This window comes from Vulpes lagopus, chromosome 7 (assembly GCF_018345385.1).
Source record: "Vulpes lagopus strain Blue_001 chromosome 7, ASM1834538v1, whole genome shotgun sequence".
Classification (NCBI taxonomy): Eukaryota; Metazoa; Chordata; class Mammalia; order Carnivora; family Canidae; genus Vulpes; species Vulpes lagopus.
The window spans coordinates 115,331,526-115,347,032 of NC_054830.1; the positions used below are offsets into that span (position 1 = coordinate 115,331,526).

The 15,507-nt window shown below is 36.5% G+C and overlaps 1 protein-coding gene across 2 annotated transcripts in view; it reads right to left on the reverse strand.

The window, feature by feature from the left end:
- SLC12A2 (solute carrier family 12 member 2) overlaps positions 1–15,507 on the reverse strand; it is a 113,040-nt gene that overhangs the window by 26,750 nt on the left and 70,783 nt on the right. For both annotated transcript variants that reach the window (XM_041760796.1, XM_041760795.1), the window contains exons 14-17: positions 10,549–10,704; positions 9,138–9,237; positions 3,805–3,916; positions 2,089–2,229 (exon numbers count right to left, since the gene is read on the reverse strand). In XM_041760796.1, the coding sequence (XP_041616730.1) occupies positions 2,089–2,229; positions 3,805–3,916; positions 9,138–9,237; positions 10,549–10,704 (509 nt within the window). The remainder of the gene's footprint in view (positions 1–2,088; positions 2,230–3,804; positions 3,917–9,137; positions 9,238–10,548; positions 10,705–15,507) is intronic.

A 15,507-nucleotide genomic window follows, 5' to 3' on the forward strand; every position in this document is an offset into this window, starting at 1 on the left:
AATAGACATTTCAAAAACCCTATGTTTCCTTCTCATGTTCTCTTTGTATTTGTACTACATATTCCATTATTTAGGCATACATATATATACATTTTTAATTTATATATATATATATATATATTTTTTTTTTAAAGATTTTATTTATTTATTCATGATAGAGAGAGAGAGAGAGGCAGAGACACAGGCAGAGGGAGAAGCAGGCTCCATGCAGGGAGCCTGACATGGGATTCGATCCCGGGTCTCCAGGATCACGCCCTGGCCCAAAGGCAGGAGCTAAACCGCTGCGCCACCCAGGGATCCCTTTAATTTATATATATTTAAAATTTTATGGCATCTCCATATTGTCCTTATCATTTTAGCTTGCTACTTTTCCTTAATACTTTGTTTTTGAGGTTTATCCTTGTTGCTATGTAGAATTTCCTTTTATCACGAATTCCACTGCATGATTATACTATGATCTTTAAAACTTTAATTGATGGTTATTAAAGTTACTTCCCGTTCTTTGTCACTACTACAAGTAATGCTGCTCTGCAGGTTCATATAACTTTCTCTACACGTGTAAAAGTTTCTTTAAGGTACATACATAAGAATGGGATGTCCTAGAACACCCACACTTTCAAATTTGCAGGACACTGCCAGGTTGCTGGACCAAAGTGGTTGTCCCATTTAGGTTATTACAGCAGTGCAAAGATTTCCAAGCACTCTTACTGTTCTTAATACTTGAAAGTGGCAGACCAAACTCTGGTCAGTCTAATGAGTATGAAATAAATGTGTATTGTGGTTTTGATTTTACTTTTGCCCTTTATGCTTCCTCTTCTTTTCCTATATTTTTGCTCCTTTCTTTCCTCTTACTGATGTCTTTACATACTCTGAGCTGTATTCTTTCACTAATAACATGTTGTCTCTTTCTGGTCTATGGTGTCTTTCGTTTTCCTGTTTTTTTCAGAAGCACAACATTCTAAATTTTAACTAAAGAATAATCTCTTCTTCTTAGTTCAACTTTCTTGGGTCTCATTTTAAAAAATCCTTCCCTAGCCAAAGTTATAAAATTATTCTGTATTTTCTTTTTTATAGTTTAAAAATTTGCCTTTCATGTTTGAGTCCTGAATCCATCTGGAAGTAGTTTTTGTGTAGTCTTTGTAAAGATCTATTATATATTTTTTTCACACAGATAATTAATTGGCCCATACCATCCTCTTAATGCTACCTCTATCATATATTAAATTTCCTATATGAGTGGCTCTATTTCTCCTCTCTGTTTTATTCCATTAACCTAATTACCACTACTTCAATACCACTATGTCTTAATTATAGTAGTTTATGATAAGGGCTTCTATCTGCCCAAAAAAGCCTACTTCCACCCCTTACTATTTATGAGGATCACCTAAGATATTCTTACTCTTGTGCTTGTCAAGTTTGAAAAACGTGAAACATGAAAACAGAATGGGCACAGATGATAGCACTATGAGCCTCCCACTTCTGCTTCAACAAAGCAGGTCCACAATTAGCACAGTGACTGGGATTCTAGTTAAGCTTTCTTTTGAAGAAAGGAGTTCCTATAAAAATAAGATGTCAAACACTATCTCAACCCATTTATTTCTTCCCACAACCTTTAGGGCTGATTAAGAAAATTTTGGAGAAGTTGAGCAAAACTTCATAATGAAGAAGTGGCAGGGCTAGCATTTAAGTTCAAGACTAATTCCAAATCCCATGTGACTATTGTGTCATACACAAAACTGAAAGTGAAGTCTTAGTAAATAAATAGAAATACAGAAAGGAACTAGAATTTTTCAAGAATCAAATAAGGCCTGCCATTACTTACCACTTACAAAAAACCTCAGTGAGGTATAGCAGAAAATGAATGGGGAATATCTTAGTGAAATAGGTTAAGATAATTTCTAGATAGGTTCTCACCTGTTAGCCAACAGCACATCATTTTCTCTTTAGTTGCTTAAGCTCTCAAATTACATGTTAGTGGTAATAAATATATCTTAAAAGATAAGTCATTTCTATTAATATGAAGAATGACACCTAGAATGGCTTGCACAAAACTCAAATTTTGTTACATGAAAGGTCTAACATATTTACCTGCATCAAATACTGTGCACCTTCTCTCAAATCATCTGCATGTACTGGAGCATAAAAAGCCTTCATCTTGTTTTTGATAAGCCACCGTTGATATTTGGCTTGATCAATGGACATCTCTTTCATGGCTTGTCTTCGAGGGCCCTTTTGGATAAAAATATGAATAATGCCTTTGACTAAAAGATAATGTACTCCCCATTTATGGAAATCACCCTGTTGTACGAGCTTCAACAAGGTGTTTCAACCTTGGGGATGAGAGAGAAGTATGACATTTCATTTTCAGGTCAATGAGTTCTTTCCAGTGTTAAAGATTATGACAAGATACGGTTGATGGAACCGTTAAGGCCCAGGGGGCAGCACTAAAAAGAGCAAGAAATACACAATGAAGTATCAATAGGAAATTTTCAATATACCAAGTAAATGATATCAATTAGAAATTACTGAAAATGGAGATCACATGGAGAAAGAGCAAGCCTTCTGTTTTTCTACAAAAAGTTTCCCAGCTTATTTTTCATTTGCCCCCAATGTCTGAGTTATTAATTCTCAGGAGCCTGAAAATACCACTTGAAATGCAAGTTTGCTGTAAAATATAAATGCATTTTTTTCTTCATACTTCTGCTAAATGGTAAAGAACAGAATTAAGGAAATGAGAGTTTTTCAACTTGCAATTCTATTTTGATCCTTGCAAGCAACACATGATATGTGTTATATGCAAATGTATAAAGCAAAAACCTAAAAATAAGTTTAAAACTACACTTTAATTGTTCATGAAAAAGTAAAGGAAAACTACAATTTGTTTTTCCTGGTAGGAAAATTGTCCCACTTGTAATTTCTTGTGTTCAAAACTCCAACTTGAACTGATCAACTTGTAGACAAACTGAAAAACTCCACAGGTCCTAATGGGGGGCCTGGGGCCAGTGTCTCCATCTTCTCCACCAGACATGGCTTTGCCTTTGCTACTCCCAAGCAGAAGAGCAACTCTAGCAGGAGCTGAGACATAGGGCATCCAACACACACTTCTAACAAGATGAACAAAACAGTTTGGCAGTTTGGGACAAAAACTGATCTGACAAATACTCCCAATTTCTCAGGTATAACAGGTGACCCATCATCTAGCAATTCTTTTCAATAGCCAGGATGGCTAAAAACAGAAAACTGCTTTTGTTTGAAAAGTTTACCACTATTTTTTATAATGTTAGTACTCATGGTTAAAACATAAGTGAACAGGTAATTAGCAGTGTTTAAACTTGGAACTTCAGTATTCACTCTGCTCTTCTCATATATAGGGTACTAGATATTTACCATGATTTAGCTACCTCCTCCAAACTCTTTTTTCTTCTTGTAGTAAAAGTTTCCAGTGTGCTCAGAACATTATGAAAAATATTAGTAAGAAAATACACATACTGTATTTCATTTAGACTCTTTAGTTATCAAGAAGCTTTTCTTGGACAAACCACTTTATAAGAGAAGAATAGTTTGGTAAAATCTCATATAAATAAGAAAAACAAAACTCTAAATTATAAAATATTTTCTAAAATGAGGTTTTGAGACAGTTTAGAGGCAAAAAATAGTTTGAAGAAAATAACTAACTTCAAAAAAACCCCCAAACTCAACAGATTTATCTTGTCAAATTGTTTTAGACCAGGAAAGCACAAGTTACAAATTATATACACAGAGCAAAAAAATGTTTTAATATAAAAAACAATACAAAACACTTACCATATGTACATGACTACAGATCATCAAACCAACATTTTTTGTGAAATCATGAACAAGATGAAGTAAAGCTGGGCGTGAGTTTGGAGCACCTGTCATAACAAGACACTGTGGCCTAATTTAAGATTAAAAAATAAAACAAAATTAGAGAAATTTAGATTTTTGAAATTTAGATTTTTGAAACATGGACATGTTTTTAAGTTGCTTCTCTTCAGAATATATTACTATACTAGAATCTCCTTTATGCAACTGTCCTCAACACAAAGGCCACAGCATTCTCAAAAGAAAAGGAATTTTAACCAGGGTTTCTCTGTACATGAGAAATTCGGAAACAAAAACTTGGAGCAGGTATCATGCCAATTGTCCTTCTAAAATTATAAGTAATATGATATATCAAGATTCTGGTAGGTATTACAGGAAGAAATGACCATGCTAGCTAAAATATATGTAACAACTTTTCATCTTCTAAAAGTAATAAAAATCCCAGTTCTTTCACAGAGCTCACAAAACTTCCTAAGAGCATGGTCTTCCCTTCATGTACAAAACAGATCACCTTCCTTGTTAGCTTGATTGTATCACAGTGATTGTTACTTCATAATATCAGCCCTCTCTAATCTAGCCTAATTTTAATGACAATTGTCATATCAGTAAATCACCTACTATTGATTTGAAGGTTTCTATTTGAAGTAAAAGTTTTAATTCTAATTATAGTGAAAATCAAAATTAAATTCAATGGCCTCTGTAGACACAAGACAGTGGCATGACTTCCACATATTCTTAACTCTTGGTTTTAGCTGACAAGAAATGGAAATCAATGTTGTTTTATGAAAAAATACTCGAATATCCATTTTATAAGTTTAAATATTAGAAAAAATTATTTAAAACAACATAATTATAACAAACTTTAACAAAAAGTAAATAAACGAAAATTTCTGACTTAAACACTTCAGTGTTTAAACTACCTAACTACCCTACTTAAACGTTAGGGTAGTTCCTAACCTCACAAAATAAGCATGGAAACTTGAATAAAGACTATAAAGAACAGAACAAAATAAAAACTAACCTATTCAGAATTTTGGAAAGCTATCTGAAAAACCAATCCTGTCTGGATGAATGGCTTTGGGGGAATCCAACATGATACCATCCTCTGTGACCCAGACTGCCTGGTCTCCCCAGTCTGAGCTGTAGCAGGTTAATTAGCTTCCCACCTAGAAGTTACCAAAGTCCTAGTCTTTTTAGTAGCTTACAGTTGATCCTTTGAGTGACTTACAGTCCACTTCCTCTAAAAAGGAAGCTGGCTACCCTTTACACTTTGTTTCCCTTTCCTGTAAGCTATTCCATTTCCTGCGGCGATGACTTTCTAACACAAAAACAACTCCTAAGAAATGGCAAACTGACAAGATACAAGGAACATGGGACCTGAATGACCAAGTGCAGCAATCTGCCACAAACCATCCGTCTCTTGACTATCATGTAACAGTGATGTCTGTCTTGTATAGCCACTGTATATTTCAGCTTTTTTAATGGTACTTTAACCAATGCTCTAACATAACCCAGCACTATAGTTAAATAACTAGTTGTATCATGTCAAAAAAGTATAATATAAAATATATTAGAGATGACAATGAGTAACAATGACAGAGTGTAAACATCTGCCTTCATTTAAACTCCTTCCTCAAAAAACTCCATTGTTTAATAGGATTTTTAAGGCATAAAACGCACAAAAATATAAGCAGAAGAAAACACAGTAGTATGGAAATACTGAAAGCTTAAAAGCAGATGGAAGAACAAGAAAGGATATGGCAAATAAGGAAGAGGCCAAATCCTAAAGCCTGTAAAAAAGTTGTGAAGCTACCTGAGTTTGGACCTAAAAAAAAAATCACCAAGATGCATACATTAGACATCGTAGGAGCCTCTGGAAGTGGCAGGGACAATGTATTAAAGAATTCAAAGTAAGAAACACTGGTTTAAACTCTGCCAAATTATTTCCATAACTATGGTGAACAAGTATCTCTGTCCTTCCCCAATTCTGTTAGGCCAGGGCTTATTTGCTAAAGAGAGCCTCAAAACCACAATGAGATATATCACATTATAATATTCAGAATGGCTAGTACCACAAAGACAAAAATAAATGCCAGTGAGGATGTGGAGAAAAGGGAACCCTCATGCACCGGTGTCTGGGATGTAAAGTGGTGCAGCCACTAACGAGAGAAGTACCATAGGATCCCAGTAATTCCACTGTTGGGTATTTACTTGAAGAAAATGAAAATGCTAACTGGGAAAGATATGTGCACCCATATGTTTATTGCAGTGTTGTTTAGAAGAGCCAAGATATGGAAGAAACTCAAGTGTCCAGTGATAGATAAATGAATGAAGAATATGTGGTACATTTAGCCACACACACAAACAAAAAAGAAATCTTGCCATTTACAACATGAATGAACCTAGAGGGCATTATACTAAGGAAGACATGCCAAACAAAGACAAATACCATATGATTTCACTTACATGGGGAGTCTAAAAAACAAAAGAGAAAACGAACACCAAAAAAGGGAGAATAAAACTCACAAATATTGAGAACAGACTAGTACAACAACAAAGACAGAAATAGACTCATAAATACAAACTGATGGTCACCAAAGGGAAGGGTATTGGGGAGATGTGCAAAATGAGCAAAAAGGATTAAGAGGTACAAACTTCCAGTAATAAATCTTTGGGATAAAAAGTACAGTACTGGGTAGAGCTACTACTGTAATACACTTATCTTGGTGAGCATTTTGTCATGTAAATAATTGTTAAATCACTATGTAGTATACCTTAAACTAATTTAGATTTTTAAAAATCTAAAATTTAATTTATTTAATTAATTAAATTTTAAATTAAATTAAATTAAATTAAATTAAATTAATTTATTAAATTTTTAAAGTAAGCTCTACAGCCAACATGGGGCTTCAACTCATGACCCTGAGATCATGCTCTACCCACTGAGCCAGGCATGTGACTATAAAACTAATTTAGTATTATATGTCAATTATACTTCAATTAAAAACATTTTTTTAATTAAAAAAAAAAAAAAAAGGCCTTTGGTTTGTGAGATACCAGCAACACTTAAGGATAGAAGTAGCTACTTTAATCAGGGGAAGAATGAAGAAAACATTTACACACTGAATCCTGAGACAGCCTGACCTTGTTTCCCACGTGACTCCTAGAACTCTGAGAGCCAGAACTTTTATCAACAAGCAGAATATTAACATATTCTTTTCTGGGCAATCTAATTACATCAAAAAAAGAAGTCTTCAAGATGACTTTAATTTCTCAAAGAACCAGTAAAACCACATGAATCTACATTAAGGGCTTCACTGAAAAGCCCCACCTCCCAATGCAGTTTCCCTGTCCATGGACCGTAATTACTTCAGACAAGGCTAAATCTAAGAATCCAAATGAAAGAAACAAGAAATGGACGCTTGAAAGAAAAAGAAACTATGAAGTGAATAAAACAACATCTTTCGCTAAGTTTGGTGAAGAGTGAGATGGTGATATACATGAAGTTAATTTAAAAAAAAAAAAAAATTGGCTCCAGAGAAAACAAGAAAGCTGTACAGAAAAGAAAAAGCAATCATAATTTACTACACAGCTCAGCTCTGAATCATTTTAAAAAGTCCTAAAAATACAAATACCAAATGCAACCTAATCAAAATAATGACATAAAAGTATACTGTGAGGATGGAATAAAGGGAAGGGTGCATGTGTATGTCACATGTGGATGAAGGGCATCAACAGACAAGGCCTAAAATGAAAAATCGAAAATATAGCAAAATCAACTATGATGTTTGGGAATATTAAGTAACTAAATGAATCAGCTAAGAGTTGAAAATGGTTGCCTGTGGGTATGTCACAAACAGGGACAGAAGGTGGGCAACTAGAGGTTTGACAAACCCAAGTTTTTCCTCTCTCAACTATGTTTATGTGTAATTCTGATAGAATTAAAAAGCCATTTTGGAATAAAATATATCTTTTTAAAGTTCCCATTACTATAACAAAGCAAAGCAAAAGGCTTTTATTGATGGCAAATTAACTCTGACTCTTGGTCATACTCTCAGTTCTGGGACACAACTTTTTACACAAAGGACTGATTTCTAGTTTCTGCCATACTTGGCATCAACTATTCAAAATGTGCTGAAATTAAAGTTTTTCACCCAAAACTCTCATTCCTTTTTGTTTTCCCAATTTCTTTCTACCCCAGAGCTGAAGATCTGTGGTCTTTGGGAATTTTTCATTCTAGAAAAAAAGGGAGCTGAGGGGGAGGTGCAGGATCCAAAAAAGTAACAGAAGAATACATAAAGAATTTCTTACTGGGAGAAAATTGGTAGAGCAACTCTTCTCTGTCGCTTATTCACTCCTTAGGATTTTTTAAAACAACATCTCTCCTTTTGGTTTACTGACAGACATGGGATATATTTCTTTATTATGCAGAAGCCAATGAGAGGTGATTACTTATGACTGCAGAAAGTCACCTGCTTAGAGCCACGCTTAACTGAACAGTATGAGGAAGACTGCTTAATGATCAATTTAAAAAAAAATGACAAGCCTACATTAAGCTAAGTATAAATAATAATCTAAAATTACTAAGAACATATATAGGAAAATAATAACATTTCTTCATGATTGTATCATTCCTTCATGATACAAGGATGTATCAATAGTGCCTTAATAACTGAATTTCATCAACTATGTTGATGTTAAATGTTAATTTAAGGAATATGTTAAATTAAGGAATAGTTTTTAAATGGATTAATAAACTAATATAAAATATAAAGCCATTTACTGAGGAAAAAGGTATAAGTACTCTTTTAAGACACCGACTCTTTATCACTAAAACTGGTTTCTAGTCAGTCACTAGCGGAAAAAAAAAAAGCAACTCACATGAAAATATTTAGTGCCTTATTAAAATTATAAAATAAGGTATGTCAAAACTCCTTAAGAAGTTAACACTTAGTAGTTATATAGTACTAAGAGAATTTTGATGGCCACAAGGGGAAGAAACTGTTCATTTTATGAGAGCTGACATTTAAAAGCCTTCAAATGAGAGACTAACACTTTCACTTTCATAACATTTTTCTAAGTTAGATCATTCACCTCTTTGTCAATTTCTGATAATAAATCTCATCCCTGTTTTTGAATTAATGGCCCAAAGTCCAACCAAAACAAACAAACAAAAGCAATATTCTATGCTTTCAGGAAACTTCTCATGAAATAACACCATATGAAAATGTTACTGAATGGTAAGAACTGACGGCCACCTAGGACAAATGTTCCTATATTACCTTACTGCTTACCTAAAGTTTTTCACATGGTCTTCCACTCCTGAAAGACGAATCGAATGCTGCAGTGCATTTAGATAAGTCAAAGCTTGTGTAGAGGATCCCCAGTTGACATCTGTGAGAAGAGAGTATTTATGCAGCAACACATCAAAATTTTTGCTGTACTTTTGATTTGTTGATTAGCCAATAATCAATTTGATACACAGAGAAGTAAACAGTGCTTTCATATTTTAAAAAAAACAATTCTAAAATAAACCAATGTACTCAGAACTTTCAATGGTTCAAGTCCATAGCACGACGCTATGATAACGCTAATTTGAAATGTAATTGCTTTTAAAGTAAAATTTTGAAAAAACTAAGGTGACAGGGCTCCAGACCTGACATGCATGCAACTTAAAAGTATTCCACAAATAATTTTAAAATTATTGTTTATATAGCCAGTGGCCTAATGGAAAAGAGGCAGATTCCTGACTGAAAGATTTCAAAACTCTGAAGAAAACTCTGAAAGTACCATTTATAGCACTTAACTGTTTAAGTTATCTGAACAGGCAAATTTCAATCTGTATTGAATAAACAGCCTGGACATCAAATATGATTTTTAGACATTTGTTATTTTAGAGAAATAATTGTTTCTAAGATGGTTAAAACATTACCCTTTGTCCATTTAATTTCTAAGGCCAGCACTCTTATCCAAAACCTCATTATGTCATATCTGGATTACAAAATGTTTCCTCATTTTTAGATTACTACACTGCAACCATTCTTGTAATTTCTTTATGAACTATTCTCTTGGGGCCCAACTTGTCAAATCTTTCTCACTGGTTCTTCCCTCAGAGTTAGAGGTCACAATACTACATTGGACCAATCCCAAAATAACCCAGTATCATGGTCTTATGTGGAGATACTCCCAACAGTTACTAGTGTGACACCTTCTGGGTAGTCTATTTTCCAGTTAAAATACCTTTATCAAATCTTTCCTGCTATATAGTGATCTAGTAAGATGTTGTCTTTCTAACATACTGTAAATTCCATGGTACTTACTATACAGCAGGTACTAATACTACAGTAGTAATACATAGGCTTGTTTATAAGGCTAACTGCAACTACAGAAGCTATTCCATTAAGTCTAATCCTTTCAAAGAAAAATTTAAAATATATTGTGGGCCAGCAACATGTTAATAATACAAATTTGTCATTTTTCTCTAAGTAGGATTAGTTAAATTTAATTTATGGATAAGTAGGAATTCCAGAGAATAAAGCCCTGTGATAATTATTTCACTAAAACTACATGCATTTGGAAATGAAGTATTTTAGGTTTTACAAAGCATCTTTCAAGTACACAAAAAATGATGCTTAGATATGAAAAGTAACAAGGAACTTCTAGATGTTTTCTAGCTTGAAATTATAAATGTAAAAAACTACTGACCTGGTTTTTTGTAGGTAACATAAATATACAGCCCAAGGACTATCACATATGTTAGCAATGCAGCCCACCAGTTAATAACGAACATCACTATGCAACAAAGAATTGCTCCAAGAAGTGATATCCACATGTTGTAGTATTTGAATGCAGGACGCCACCCTAACAATCACAAATAAAAGAGATACATCAAGTCACTCATATAGCTTGTCTGCTTTAGAGAATAGTACATATGTATGCACAAGATAACTTTCTTTGTGGTTGCCTTAAACATTAAGTATAAGGCTAATGTATAATAGTAAAGTCACAGAGCATTATTGAGCATAATTTAGTTTCACCATTTTTGAAGGCCATGAAGAGAGCCCATCTATTTACTTCTATTTTATTGTTACTAGTTTCTGTATTTAATAAACTCTTCATCAAAAAAAGTTGAAGTCAACCTATCTTTGTGAATGGCAAAAACTACAAAAGATTGAAAGAAAGTTTCAAACCCAGTCCTTCATAGTGTAGTTTTATGTTCTGGATTTTAGCATGAGACATATCTATATTCTAATGAATATACAAAAAAGTTCAAACAAAATGTTCTTGAAAATTGTTAAAAGTTCAACTACTTACTAGAAAAATTAACAGTTGAGTATAGAAACTTTATCAATTAAGCTCACTCAAAACAATGCTGAAGACCATGTTTTAAAATGTTAATTCCATAGCCAAAAAACATTTTTATTTATTTTTTAAAAATATTTTATTTATTTATTCATAAGAGACCCAGAGAGAGAGGCAGACACATAGGCAGAGGGAGAAGCAGGCTCCCCATACGGAATCTGATGTGGGACTCGATCCCAGGACCCCAGAATCACAACCTGAGCCAAAGGCAGATGCTCAACCACTAAGCCACCCAGGTGCCTCCCTCCCAAAAAATATTTTAAAATTATAATTTAATATATTTTATATTTTTAAATTTAATTTCACACAGAGTTATGAGAAAGAATCCAGAGAAATTCTGGGGACCTTCTACCTAATTTCCCTCAATGATAACATCTTGCAAAATGATACTACAATATCAAAAACAGGATACTGATATTAATACAGCCAAGATAAAGAAGAGTCCATTCCGATCATCTCTTGTGCTGCCCTTTTATAGCCACATATATACTTCTAAAATTTATTCTTAAAGTTCTGAGACACTTTTAGGTCCTTAGAAGGAAAAGTACTTTTTGTTCCCTCAATTCTTTCCCTGATGTCCAACTGCTATTTTGGCTGGTTTATAATAAAAAGCCCTCAATAAAGGAACATGGGGCACCTTTTCAGTTGTTAGAGACCCTTTATAATAGAACTCTACAGAACTTACTGTATTAAAAATTTTCTTCTGGGTAGGTTAGCTATACCACAATAATGTTCTCAGAACTTAAACAGAAAGCAGCTAAATAAACAATAAAAACAGGGAAAGAAAAGCACAATAATTCTTTCACAGTGTTAGTCAGAATTTGAGATCAATGCTATCTTAAATGCTCAAAGACAAGAAATAGTACATTACTGGGAAACTTCCTGATAAAGAGATCTTTGAAGACTCACTTAATTTGACTCAACTGAAAAGGCTGAGTATTAATGGGCTAACCACTCATAATACCGTCTTTTAAAATGTGTTAGAGAGAGGGAGGGGCAAGACGGCGGAAGAGCAGGGTCTCCAAATCACCTGTCCCCACCAAATTACCTAGATAACCTTCAAATCATCCTGAAAACCTACGAATTCGGCTTGAGATTTAAAGAGAGAACAGCTGGAATGCTACAGTGAGAAGGGTTCGCGCTTCTTTTTTTTTTTTTTTTTTTTAGAGTTCGCGCTTCTATCAAGGTAGGAAGACGGGGGGCGGGGAAAAAAGAAAGAAACAAAAGGCCTCCAAGGGGGAGGGGCCCCGCGAGGAGCCGGGCTGAGGCCGGGGCAAGTGTCCCCAGGACAGGAGAGCCCCGTCCCGGAGAAGCAGGAGCTGCACCATCTTCCCGGGTGGAAAGGGGCTCACAGGGAGTTGGAGCAGGACCCAGGAGGGCGGGGATGCCCTTGGGCTCCCTGGGACATTAACGGCACCTGCGCCCCGAGGAGAGTGCGCCGAGCTCCCTAAGGGCTGCAGCGCGCACGGCAGGACCCACAGCAGCTCAGAGGGGCTGGGGCGGCAGCTCCGCGGAGGGGGCTGCGCGGCGCTGGGAGCAGCTCGGCGGGCGGCGGCTCAGGCAGAGGAAGAAGCTCCGCGCGGAGGGGGCGGCGCGGCTCCGGGAGCAGCTCGGAGGGACTCGGGCGGCGGCTCCGCGGAGAGGCAGCTGCTCGGCTGGGAGCGCGAATCCAACAGCGCAGGCACCGGAGCACAGGGCGCCGGGACACAGCCCAGGATCCGGCCTCCCCCCGGGTACAGGCAGAGGCCGGGAGGGCCCAGGACAGCAAGGACACTCCTGCCCGGAGCTGAGCAGATCAGCGGCCCTGCCCCGGAGCCTCCAGGCCCTGCAGACGGAGAGCCCCGGAGTTACTGCGGGGCTGAATCCAGGGCTCCGGAGCTGGCCCCGCCACTGGGGTTGTTCCTCCTGGGGCCTCACGGGGTAAACAACCCCCACTGAGCCCTGCACCAGGCAGGGGGGCAGAGCAGCTCCCCCAAGTGCTAACACCTGAAAATCAGCACAACAGGCCCCTCCCCCAGAAGACCAACTAGATGGACAAGTTCCAGGGAAAGTCAAGGGACTTAAAGTATACAGAATCAGAAGATACTCCCCCGTGGTTTTTTGGTTTTTTTTTTTTTTTTTTTTGCTTTTTGATTTCTGTTTGCTCCCCCCACCCTTTTTTCCCTCTTTTTCTTTTTTCCTTCCTTTTTTTTTCTTTTTCTCTTTTCTTTCCTTCTTTCTCTCCTCTCTTTTTCTCCTTTTCCCAATACAACTTGTTTTTGGCCACTCTGCACTGAGCAAAATGACTAGAAGGAAAACCTCACCTCAAAAGAAAGAATCAGAAACAGTCCTCTCTCCCACAGAGTTACAAAATCTGGATTACAATTCAATGTCAGAAAGCCAATTCAGAAGCACTATTATACAGCTACTGGTGGCTCTAGAAAAAAGCATAAAGGACTCAAGAGACTTCATGACTGCAGAATTTAGATCCAATCAGGCAGAAATTAAAAATCAATTGAATGAGATGCAATCCAAACTAGAAGTCCTAACAACGAGGGTTAACGAGGTGGAAGAACAAGTGAGTGACATAGAAGACAAGTTGATGGCAAAGAGGGAAACTGAGGAAAAAAGAGACAAACAATTAAAAGACCATGAAGACAGATTAAGGGAAATAAACGACAGCCTGAGGAAGAAAAACCTACGTTTAATTGGGGTTCCCGAGGGCGCCGAAAGGGACAGAGGGCCAGAATATGTATTTGAACAAATCCTAGCTGAAAACTTTCCGAATCTGGGAAGGGAAACAGGCATTCAGATCCAGGAAATAGAGAGATCCCCCCCTAAAATCAATAAAAACCGTTCAACACCTCGACATTTAATAGTGAAGCTTGCAAATTCCAAAGATAAAGAGAAGATCCTTAAAGCAGCAAGAGACAAGAAATCCCTGACTTTTATTGGGAGGAATATTAGGGTAACAGCAGACCTCTCTACAGAGACCTGGCAGGCCAGAAAGGGCTGGCAGGATATATTCAGGGTCCTAAATGAGAAGAACATGCAACCAAGAATACTTTATCCAGCAAGGTTCTCATTCAAAATGGAAGGAGAGATAAAGAGCTTCCAAGACAGGCAGGAACTGAAAGAATATGTGACCTCCAAACCAGCTCTGCAAGAAATTTTAAGGGGGACTCTTAAAATTCCCCTTTCAGAAGAAGTTCAGTGGAACAATCCACAAAAACAAGGACTGAATAGATATCATGGTAACACTAAACTCATATCTGTCAATAGTAACTCTGAACGTGAACGGGCTTAATGACCCCATCAAAAGGCGCAGGGTTTCAGACTGGATAACAAAGCAGGACCCATCTATTTGCTGTCTACAAGAGACTCATTTACCATTCAAGTGGTCCTGAAAAGAAAGCGGGGTAGCCATCCTTATATCAAATAAACTAAAATTTACCCCGAAGACTGTAGTGAGAGATGAAGACGGACACTATATCATACTTAAAGGAACTTTCCAACAAGAGGACTTAACAATCCTCAATATATATGCCCCGAATGTGGGAGCTGCCAAATATATAAATTAATAACCAAAGTGAAGAAATACTTAGATAATAATACACTTATACTTTGTGACTTCAATCTAGCTCTTTCTATACTCGATAGGTCTTCTAAGCACAACATCTCCAAAGAAATGAGAGCTTTAAATGATACACTGGACCGGATGGATTTCACAGATATCTACAGAACTTTACATCCAAACTCAACTGAATACACATCCTTCTCAAGTGCACAAGGAACTTTCTCCAGAATAGACCACATACTGGGCCACAAATCGGGTCTGAACCGATACCAAAAGATTGGGATCGTCCCCTGCATATTCTCAGACCATAATGCCCTGAAATTAGAACTAAATCACAACAAGAAGTTTGGAAGGACCTCAAACACGTGGAGGTTAAGGACCATCCTGCTAAAAGATGAAAGGGTCAACCAGGAAATTAAGGAAGAATTAAAAAGATTCATGGAAACTAATGAGAATGAAGATACAACCGTTCAAAATCTTTGGGATTCAGCAAAAGCACTCCTAAGGGGGAAATACATCGCAATACAAGCATCCATTCAAAAACTGGAAAGAACTCAAATACAAAAGCTAACCTTACATATAAAGGAGCTAGAGAAAAAACAGCAAATAGATCCTACACCCAGCAGAAGAGAGTTAATAAAGATTCGAGCGGAACTCAACGAAATTGAGACCAGAAGAACTGTGGAACAGATCAACAGAAGCAGGAGTTGGTTCTTTGAAAGAATAAGATCGATAAACCATTAGCC